Genomic DNA, 11,089 nt, shown 5'->3' on the forward strand with positions numbered 1-11,089 from the left:
CATCAGCCTGTGTAACGTCCTTTATATGCTCATTTCAATGGTTCTTGTCAACCGGCTGAAGGTGATTCTGCCGTTCATTATTTCACCAACACAGTTGGCTTTTTTTCCGGGACGGGTGATAACGGACAATGTACTTCTTGCTTATGAGATAACTCATATGATGCATAGGAAGAAAGGTGGACGCTATGGTTATGTGGCGGTCAAGTTAGATATGAGTAAAGCATATGATCGGGTTGAGTGAAAATTGTGGAGAAAATGGGCTTCGATGCGGATTGGATACAGCTGGTGATGAAGTGTGTTAAATATGTTTCTTACCAAGTGAAGGTGAATAGAATTTGCAAGAGGGTTTTACCCCGGAGAGAGGATTGCGACAAGGGGATCCTTTGTCACCTTATCTGTTCATTCTGTGTGCCGAAGGCCTATCAGCGTTGTTGAGAAATGCAGAGGAAGAATGTACTATTGAGGGGATTCAACTATGCCCTCTAGCACCAAAAATTAACCATTTATTTTTTGTCGATGACTCCTTCATAGTTATGAAGGCAAATGTAGCTAATGCACAAATGTTACAGCACATCTTGGCAGTTTATGAGGGGCAATCGGGGCAGATGATTAATACGGAAAAGTCGGCAGCAATGTTTAGCAAAGGTACTCATCATGAGGCAAAGCAGGCTGTTCTTGCTGTCCTGGGTATACCGAGGGAACCCTACAATGATCGGTACTTGGGTCTACCCGTTCATCTTGGAGCATCAAAGACAAAGGAGTTTGCTCATCTTATGGAGAAGATCTGGCAAAGGATACAAGGGTGCAAGGAAAGGCTACTCTCAAAAGTGGGCAAATAAATTATGATAAAAGCTGTGGCTCAGGCTATCCCAACGTATGCTATGTCTTGTTTTGATCATACAAAAACCCTTTGTGATGAAATTAGTGCAATGATTTGTCGATATTGGTGGAATAGCCAAGATGAGAAGAACAAGTGTCATTGGATCAGCTGGGAGAATATGACACGCTCAAAAGATGATGGGGGGTTGGGTTTTAGAGATTTACATATTTTCAATATGGCTATGTTGGCAAGGCAGAGTTGGCGTATGTTGCAGAACCCAGGCTCCCTATGCTGTACGGTTCTTAAGGCACTGTACTTCCCTGACACGTCAATTCTAGAGGCTACACCCAACCCAAGCCTGCTATGTCTTATACGTGGCGGAGTATTTTGCGAGGTCTGGAACTTCTAAAACATGGTGTAATTTGGAGGATTGGCTCAGGAGAATCGGTTGATGTTTTTTATGACCCATGGATTCCAGGTGGTACGATCCGTCGCCCTCGCACACCAAATGGTTTGGATGAGCCTATGAGAGTTTCGGATTTAATAGATCAAGATAATGCAGCCTGGGATGAGGATTTAGTTCACTTCATTTTTGATTGTCAAATGATATGGAAGACTGGATTGCCTGGCACTTTGACAATCAACTGTGATGATCCTCTTGTGGGATTGGTGGACCACTAGGAACAAGTTGAATGCGGAGGGCAAGAGTAGGACTAGTGAGGAAAATTGTACTAATATTATTCAGAGACATGTGTTAGAGTACTCGGGTACTGAAGAATATGTGGTGGACTCTACACCTGATTTGGGAGCAAGGTTTGGTAGGAGAGTTGGTTGGACAAAACCAGAGCTTGATCATGTTGAAGTGAATATTGATGCTGCTTTCAGAAATGAGTCAGGAACTGGGGCTTGGGCTTTTGTTGCTCCAAGTGAGCAAACTCTTGGATAGTGGGCCAAGTCCTGGTTCATCTGGCCCATTTTGCTACAAGCTGCACACGCCGACTCACACAGCCCAGATGTTAGTGCATTCGGTAGCAAAACGTTTAGTCCCACCTCGGCAAGCGATGGAGGAGCGACGTAGTCAGTGCGCTATAAGAAGAGGCCGGGGTGCGGCATTGGAAAAGTTAACCCGTCCCTGCGGGGGGTGAGAGGCGACTCGTTGATGATCGTATAGTGACTGACGTGTCGCGCCGACACCCGTATACCGAACACGTTTGCCAAGGTGCGAGCGATGTCCCGCCCCTACTTCGGGCGGGCTCGCGCGCCAATTTTTGCAAGGCCCTGTCCAACGGGGCCTACATGACACCAATACATATCGACAACATTTAATAAATCATGGGAAATTTTATGTAACAGCGTCAACGTTTTTCCAGATCTACCTATTCTTTTTGCACATTTTGAGTTACAAAATTCTAAAACCGACTTAAAGTTCTGATTCGAATTTTCAGCATTCATATACCACAGATAACACAGTTATAAAACCAACATGACATAACATAACCACAGTTATAAAACCAACATGATGACATAACAGCTACTCACATGCTTTAAGTCAGAATTTATTAATTTAACCGACTCTCTAAAATACTAAATTAATAATAATTTATGATACTAAATTAATATTAATAGATTTATCCCCAACATGTAGTTTAATAATATACTGTAGTAATTTGATGTCACGGATGTTGTTATTTATGTACAGTACGAATTTAGTCAAATATAAAAATGTTTGACTTTTAAATAAGGAAAACGTACGCTTATTCCTGGACGGGGGGAGTAGGATGTCAAATGACTGATATCATATTCCTTTACAATTTGCATATCCACTCACACAACTCTAACTAAGATCTATTTGGACGGATCAGGACATCTTATCTGTTGTATATTTGCACTGCCAAATAATGGCTAACGGCAGCTAAACACAAAAAGGAAACTATTTTACACTTGATGTATATAAGTCAACCCAGCTATTCTACTGTAGAATCTGCACACAAGTTGTCATCATTGTTTGCAAACTTCTCAATCAATATTTCCATAATTTTCTTGTACATTGGCATATAATGGTCATTGATCATGGTATTAGACAGTCGGATCTTGCTGTAGAGATGTCTCGGTGTCTCGTATATTCCAACAGTGCACTCGTCAGCGACAACAGGATCATCCGGACCAGCACCGGGAGGAGGCATCGCAACCATGTGCATGATTCTACCAGGGGGGTAGAATTGCTGCCTCTCCAAGCTATCTGATGAGAACGACTGCCTATCCTCTACATTCATTAGGACAGCACATTCCTCCTCCATTATTTCCTTGGCAGCAGCTGCCTCTTCCTCCCGGGTCTGTGCTTCCACTTCAGCCAGCCGATCCCGGTCCTTCTCAAACTCAAACCACAACTCGCCTTCAGTTATTTCTTCTTCCGTATGCTCCCTAGAGGTTTCATGGTCACTCAGAAGAGCCTCTTCTTCTGTTTCCTCATGAACTGAAATGCTAGTTGCACTATACTGCAGCTCCTCCACGACCTCGGTGCCATGTTGTTCTACAACAAAAGACTCTGAATCCACTGTAGTTGTAACATGAGTTTCTGCAGTCATTTCATCCTTAGGACTTGCAGCTACTACACTAACAGCTCGTCGGCGTGCACCCATGCATGACCATGAAGACAGTGCTGACCGACTTCTAGCAACAGCCTGTGCAACAGTCTGTGCTTGTTTCATCACAACCTGCATCGAATTATACATCAACAAGGTTGCAGTGACTCTTTGTCATTTGGTGCATAAAATATTTCTAGATATTATTAGGCAGAAGGCTATCACGGAATACACTAAATACTTAAATGGTATCCTTAAGCACTTCTAGCTATTTAGTTGAAGCAGTCAATCAGAATTCAAATTGTGTAATAAGAGAATGCTTAACATGGTAGTAGAAATCTAATAGGGAATGTGGTACACGGTATTAATTCATCTACAAATTACAGCTTAACAGCTTAGAGTTTAGATATTTTACCAGGGTTTTGCTTGAAACAGGTCGAAGCAGTGCCCCAGCACCAGCGACCCTGGCTCTAGCACCAGAGAAAGATTGCAGACGAGTTCCTAAAGCAGTAGCAGACCGGTAAACGACATTTAGGAAGCGTGTCTGCTGTATTTGATCCCTCAGATCATTCAACCACGAAGATGCTGTTACCTGTATAAGGGATAAGATGTGTGAAGAGAAGGATTAGAGGCAGTGAAATCCATAGCTGCTAAATTTTGCAAAATGAGATCATCAGTGTATTTTCCCCATTTCTGCGGTGTATGTCAAACGAACCATAATATAACAAGCAGACCGCGAATAATAATACTATTGCATGCATGAAAACACCATCAGCACAGGGGCTACCAGGCCCTGGGCTGCACTTGACAAACCTACAGTAGCCCTACATGGCATCTCCCGATTCACACAGCCCACTGACACTCCCGAATCTCTCAGCATCTCGGTCACAGGGTGATGAAGAGGATCTCGCCTTTGCCCAAGGAAGGCCACATCTTCAGAGCCTTATGAGGCATTGCCATCCTGCCCAGGAGCTTCGAAGTCTTAGCAACACGCCCACAACTGCTGGGCTGTGCCAACACCACCTCACAGTTTCAAGCTAGGGATTTTTAAGCATTTAATTTAGTGTGGGTTTGACATGTAAGATATTAACCTTTAAAAATTAAAAGTCTAATCAAAGTTTTGTCTTGTTTTTAATTTTATGTTGACTAGGGATTTAGAGATGCAGCAGAAGTACAACATATGAAATAAAATGAAGAGGTTGTGATCTCTTTCTGAAGTCCAACGAAGATTGTCCACAAACAGTACAAACTGAAGGTAGTATAACAACAGCTCGAGTTGATGGCTACTTTTAGAAGGTTAGAATTCCACCTAGAATGAGAATTAACATGGAGAGGAATAGTAAATCATACAAATAATGGAGCTACCTCAGAACGAAGATCATCAATAGATGTAGTAGATACTGTAGGAACCAGATCAGCACCATTGACAATAGTCGTTACAAAGTGCTTGCCTGATTCCGCTAACTCCCACGTCATGCATGAAGCTGACAACAGAAAATCAACTGTTACCAAATTGTGTACTAAATTTAAATGCATACAGTAGACATACCAGGGGCAAATGCAACACAAGTTGTTGTGGAGAACTCAGTGTGTTCTCTCAGGATGTAGGTCAGTAATGCAGCAGTGCCACCACCCAATGAATGGCCAACAATCTAACAAAAAAATAGAAAATAAAACAATTATATAGTTGAGGATGTTTTATTTAAACAAAATGACATGAAAATTTACACCATCCACCCCATATCTATGTGTGTTTCGAAGCCAAGGATACAAGACTTAATCAGCTAATTGACAGGTGCATTGCTATGCTCACAGGCTGGGAACAACATACTCATCAAAAGGAGGGAGACTGACATTCATTAACTCAGTCCTGTTTGCATTATCTATGCTTTACACCACTAAATTATTACTCTCAAATGAAGAAAGTTCCATCGTGATATTGCTAGATCTTACAAGGGCTTTCTTGTTGAAGGGCAACTAATTTGTTCCAAATGTATATCTTTCGCGGATAACTGGGGATATGCTCCCAACTCTCAATCTAGTGCAAGATCAGCACTAAGAAATGGGTTCAAAACTATTGTAAGGTCATCATTATGAAATACTTAGGGGAGGGGCAGGGATTCTGGTTAAATTCAAATAGAAAAAAAAACTGTCCACAGTTGCATTCTTACGTCATTCATGAAAACACTCGTCCCAAGTTTTCTACTTCTCATTTTCTGAAATTGCAGGACCAAGCTGCTGCTCAGTTGGTTAGTTCGTGGAGGTGACAGACAGCCCAACTACGTAAAAATAACCTGCAACAAGCCAGCCAATGCTGGGTTTTGCATGGTGGTGCCCCGGTTGAAAATTGTTTCTCTATTAAGAAAATAAATAAACGAGGAATTTTCTGGCACCAATTTGTCCAGATTTATAAGCTTGTTGTCATTTGGGAGGCAATATGTTCAGAATAAAGAAGGCATGTCTAAGCACAACAGGCTTATGCAGTTTCCGCATATGTATGACTGGGCCTTGATAAATAGTTATATCCTCAAATGTGAATTTTAGGTTTTTCCTACTGCCTTTGGTTCCAATGGAACCTAGAATTTTTTCTGTAAACTACTTTCTTTATTATTATATTTCAGTACACATTTTCCTACTGTCCTGAACACAGTAATGACAGAGCCAGTGATGAGGACATCCCTACTACACCACTACCTCCGTCATTGCAAGAAGCTGATGAACCTGCTGTGAAGCTCAAGTCCAATGAAGTTCGGACTGGACCTATTACAAGGGCTCGTGCGAAGCTACTTAAACAACAGGTGAACTTGTTCCTAAACGATACTTTGATTAATGAGAACTTTATACTGCCTAAGTCTTGTTATTTATGTATCATCAGGTATGAAGAGGAGACAAGCATCGCACGAGGAGAGGAGCAGCTGGACGTGAAGAAGGACGTGAAGCTGGACATGGAGCTGGACATGGAGATATCTCATGGACGTGCGAGGGAGGAGCGGGAGGCATGCGCGAGAGGAGAAGAAGTCCAGGCCGGCCCAGCACCCGGTCAGACGGGCCACCACGCCGGCGCCAACCGGGCGTCGTACTGGCGCCAACTGGACGGAGTTCTGCGACACTTCCGGTTGCCGCCCGATCCCTGGCCCGGTTTAGACCGGCCAGCCCGGTCCCTGGCCCGGTCAACCGGATTCCAGACCGGCCATGTCCGAGTCTGTCTCGACCAGATCTATTCTGGGTCGGTTATTTTTGTATCTTTTCGACCAGGAGTCATCCCGGACGCCTATATAAGTGCCCAGGACGCCCCCCTAGCTGCTTTAGACCACGTTTAAGATGAACCCTAGTTCATAGTTGTTTGCTAAGCAAAACTATTGTTCCCCAACTCTCCAATTCGTTGCGATCTGGAGTTTTATGCTACTGAAAGTTTGTGTGATCTGTTGTTCCATTGGGGATTAGAAGATTGCAATCTACCGCTTCGTGGTCGGCGGCTACGTGCGCAAGTGTGTGGAGTTGCGAATATCTTGCAGGGTTGAGAGCTGTTGCGTTGGCATCAGGAATCAATCGAGAGACTTCGTCGGCGTCATACAAGTTATCCTCCTCATCATCATCGATTTCATCCGCTGCTACCATCGTGTGTTCATCACCACCCGTCGCTTACTGAGAAGATCGGGCCACCCCTTATCAGCCAGGTATTAAGGATTTGAGTTTTCTTCTACAGATCAAATGGGTAGGCATCTTATACATGCAAATAGAGTATTTGGCACGGCAGATTCAATTTAATTTGCATGATAAATAAATATCTATGATGAATATTTTGCTTCTGAAGTCTTCCGATGCCAGCATAGAAACCACTGACTAATGTTGTTACAGAACCAACAAAAAATTATTAGGAGGCCAATGTTTTTAAGAGTAAGATAACATTCTGAGATAGGATCAAACTAAGTATGACTTAAAGTTCTGAAAGTATAACTAGAAATAAGTAAGAAATTTGCACCTTTATTTGGTACTCTGGGCATTGACTGAGTGCTTGAAGGAGGCATGGTGTTATACCTCTTGCAATCCAGCGCGCTGCAGCAACCATTCCACAGTGTGCATACCCTAAGACTAACTTGCTGACACCCCCTTCGTCTAATAATGAGTGGTGAAATGGTACTACAGCACCACTAGCAGCAGTCAATGTGTCTTTCATGCTATGGGTGCCTCGAATCAAAACAAGAAAGGATTTGGTGCACTCATCACGTAGAATTGTATGGGCAGGCTTTAAAATCTGTAAGACTGGAGCAAGTTAGGAATTGAGAAATATACCAAGCAATTATGTTCCTGTAACAAGACTCTTCCTATAACCAGTGGAAACTAATCACATCTTAATAAGTGGAGAGAAGAACAAAATACTACCAATACTTACTTACCCCCGCCTTAGGTTCCTCGATGAAAACATCCTCTTGGGAAAATCCAGCTAATTCCAAGAAGAGTGGGAATGACTTCTTAGAGAAAAGAAAGCACAAGTCAATTAAACGTCGCAGAATAATCAACTCTTCCATGACTTGAGGTCCTTTAAGTTCAATGCAATCGCTTCCAGCATATACACTGGCCACATGTAAATTGCCCTGAAAAAGAAACAATGAACCATTTGTTGGATTACACGCGAAAGGCATCGATATTTTTTCTGGGGTCAAAGGGGAAAACCTAGTGCTGATCAATCACTAGAAGCCGCTATTCGAATCTCCTCATACCAGCAAAGCAGCACGCAACATCGGAGACGCAATTACAGCGAAAGAAATCCCCCATTTCGGATCCAGAACACAAGGTTGTGACGACATTTTAAAAAAACTTGATCCACGGCAATCGTATCGGATCCGAGCAGCAAGGTGCCGGTGGCTAGGGCGGTCTCACCTGGCGTCGCATGAGGTACTTGATCCCGAAGGCGAGGTCCCCGATTGGCCACTTCCCGAGCGTCTCCGCGTAGGTGAATCGCAGCGTCTCGGCGAGCGTTCCCACCGCCTCGATCCACGTGGCAGGCGGCTGCGCTGGCCGCCGGACCGCACGCCCCCTCCGGCGTTTCCCCCCTCCGCCCGCGCCCCCGCCCGGGCTGCCGGCGGAGTCCTCATGCTGCGCCAGCCGGCGGCTCAGTACGAAGTAGAGCAACATGGCCGCGCCCAACGCCGTGGCCATCGTCGCCGTCCCCATGGCGGCGAACCCCTGGATGGATCTCAACGCTGCGAGGCGAGGGGGGCCTTTCCGCCACACCCAAGGTACTTTTAGGGGCTAAAGTGCAAATATTTGCCTTCGGTTTCTTCCCCGCGTTGCAGATGTGATGAACTGATGATGATGATGACGGTTGACGGGTTTGGTTTGGTGTGGTTGGGTTGGGTTTGCTCGCCGCGTCTTCTGCTTGCTTGCTTGGTGGGTCTGCTCTACCCGACCAAATTAGCGCAGCGGATCGTCGCATTAATAGCCGCCATAATATTTGTGGATTGGATATTATGCTTTGCAGATAAATAAGAAGTCGTTTGAAAGTCATGCTTTCCTTTCATTTCATTTGTAGCATTAATATTCATTTCATTTACATTGTAATTCTAGAAATGGACACTTGTTTGGTTGCCACAAGAATTGCAAATGAGTACAATTTAATATTGAATTTATAAATGGCTTTCATGGAGAAAGGCGAATGACAAGTCTCGGTTCAGAATCGTGTTTACCCATGGCATTATTTTGCTGGATTTCCTAAATAAAATGACGGTCTAATTCTGTGACAACCAAACAGCCCACCTATGAAATTCCAAAATGAATTCCAGGATTCGAAAACCCTAGCCTACTGACCGCCCGGCGGTGCGTTCGGCGGCCCTGCCCCGTCGTCGCCTCCCCTCCGCCGCAGCTCCTGCTGCGCGCGCCGCCTCTCCATGCGTAGGGCGGGGACCAAACGCCGCTGCTCCAGCAGCGCGTCGTCGCCTGCCCTCCATTGTTGCGCCGCCTGGAGGGAGAGCTCGACGGCGCGGCGAATCTGCGTGTCTTCGAGGGCACGGCCGTCGTCCTGGAGCTTCGTCTCCGACTCGAAGGACTCGACGAATGCGCGTTGCTGATCGGCCGCCTCGTCCGGGTGCGGCCTATCATCGTCGGACCACTCGAAGTCATCGTCGTCGTCCTCCTCCTCGTCCTCCATTCGCGCCGCCAACACGTCGACCTCCGCCGCCAACGCATCCGCCCGCGCCCCCAGGCCGCCTCCGTTACCACCAGCGCCACCTCCTGCTGCTGACGCTCCTCCGCCGCCAGCTGATGCTGACGCTCCATCGCCTCCTGATGCCGGCGCTCGATCGCCTCCCACCGTTCACGGTACTGCGCCTCCTGCTCCTCGCGCTGGCACCCGCGCTCGTCACACCACCGCTGGGCCATCTCCTCCGTTCGACGCCGCCGCGCCTCTTCTGCAGTGGCAGCGTCGAACGCCGCAATGGTGTCCGGCAACGCCTCCTCCTCCCACGCCGCGTTCTCCTCAGCTGCAGGGTCTTGATGACGCGTAAAGCACACGCCCGTTGGGAACCCCAAGTGGAAGGTGTGATGCGTACAGCAGCAAGTTTCCCTCAGTAAGAAACCAAGGTTTATCGAACCAGTAGGAGTCAAGGATCACGTGAAGGTCGTTGGTGACGAGTGTAGTGCGGCGCAACACCGGGGATTCCGGCGCCAACGTGGAACCTGCACAACACAATCACAATACTTTGTCCCAACTTAACGAGTGAGGTTGTCAATCTCACCTAGCTTGCTCGTAAACAAAGAATTAGATATATAGTGTGGAAGATGATGTTTGTTTGCGAAGAACAGTAAAGAACAGAGTTTGCAGTAGATTGTATTTCAGATGTAAAGAATGGACCGGGGTCCACAGTTCACTAGTGGTGTCTCTCCGACACATAAGATAAATGGCATGTTGGGTGAACAAATTACAGTTGGGCAATTAACAAATAAAGAAGGCATAACAATGCACATACATATATCACGATGACTACTATGAGATTTAATCAGGGCATTACGACAAAGTACATAGACCGCTATCTAGCATGCATCTATGCCTAAAAAGTCCACCTTGAGGTTATCATCCGAACCTCTTCCAGTATTAAGTTGCAAACAACAGACAATTGCATTAAGTATGGTGCGTAATGTAATCAACACAAATATCCTTAGACAAAGCATTGATGTTTTATCCCTAGTGGCAACAAGCACATCCACAACCTTAGAACTTTCGTCACCCGTCCCAGATTCAATGGAGGCATGAACCCACTATCGAGCATAAATACTCCCTCTTGGAGTCACAAGTATCAACTTGGCCAGAGCCTCTACTAGCAATAGAGAGCATGCAAGAACATAAACAACACATATATGATAGATTGATAATCAACTTGACATAGTATTCCATATTCATCGGATCCCAACAAACACAACATGTAGCATTACAAATAGATGATCTTGATCATGATAGGCAGCTCACAAGATCTAACATGATAGCACAATGAGGAGAAGACAACCATCTAGCTACTGCTATGGACCCATAGTCCAAGGGTGAACTACTCACACATCAATCCGGAGGCGATCATGGTGATGAAGAGTCCTCCGGGAGATGATTCCCCTCTCCGGCAGGGTGCCGGAGGCGATCTCCTGAATCCCCCGAGAGGGGATTGGCGGCGGCGTCTCTGGAAGGTTTTCCGTATCGTGG

The 11,089-nt window shown here is 45.6% G+C and overlaps 1 protein-coding gene across 1 annotated transcript; it reads right to left on the reverse strand.

Annotated features, from left to right (window-relative positions):
• Positions 1 to 2,558: 2,558 nt before the first annotated feature.
• LOC124660543 lies at positions 2,559 to 8,714 on the reverse strand. Its single transcript, XM_047198366.1, has 7 exons — positions 8,284 to 8,714; positions 7,800 to 7,997; positions 7,385 to 7,657; positions 4,952 to 5,054; positions 4,768 to 4,886; positions 3,818 to 3,994; positions 2,559 to 3,534 (listed from the first exon to the last, which is right to left on the reverse strand). Exons 1-7 carry the CDS (start codon positions 8,575 to 8,577, stop codon positions 2,785 to 2,787), a joined length of 1,914 nt encoding a protein of 637 aa, XP_047054322.1. The 5' UTR covers positions 8,578 to 8,714; the 3' UTR covers positions 2,559 to 2,784.
• Between the last annotated feature and the right edge of the window lie 2,375 nt (positions 8,715 to 11,089).

Source organism: Lolium rigidum, chromosome 6 (genome assembly GCF_022539505.1).
Source record: "Lolium rigidum isolate FL_2022 chromosome 6, APGP_CSIRO_Lrig_0.1, whole genome shotgun sequence".
NCBI classification, from domain to species: Eukaryota; Viridiplantae; Streptophyta; class Magnoliopsida; order Poales; family Poaceae; genus Lolium; species Lolium rigidum.

Coding starts and splice junctions, on each gene's coding strand:
- LOC124660543 (XM_047198366.1), bottom strand. CDS start 8,577: ATGGGGACGGCGACGATGGCCACGGCGTTGGGCGCGGCCATGTTGCTC. Junction 7,658..7,799: donor TCGAGGAACCTAAGGCGGGG/GTAAGTAAGTAT, acceptor CCAGTCTTACAG/ATTTTAAAGCCTGCCCATAC. Junction 3,995..4,767: donor TTGATGATCTTCGTTCTGAG/GTAGCTCCATTA, acceptor TCCCTTATACAG/GTAACAGCATCTTCGTGGTT.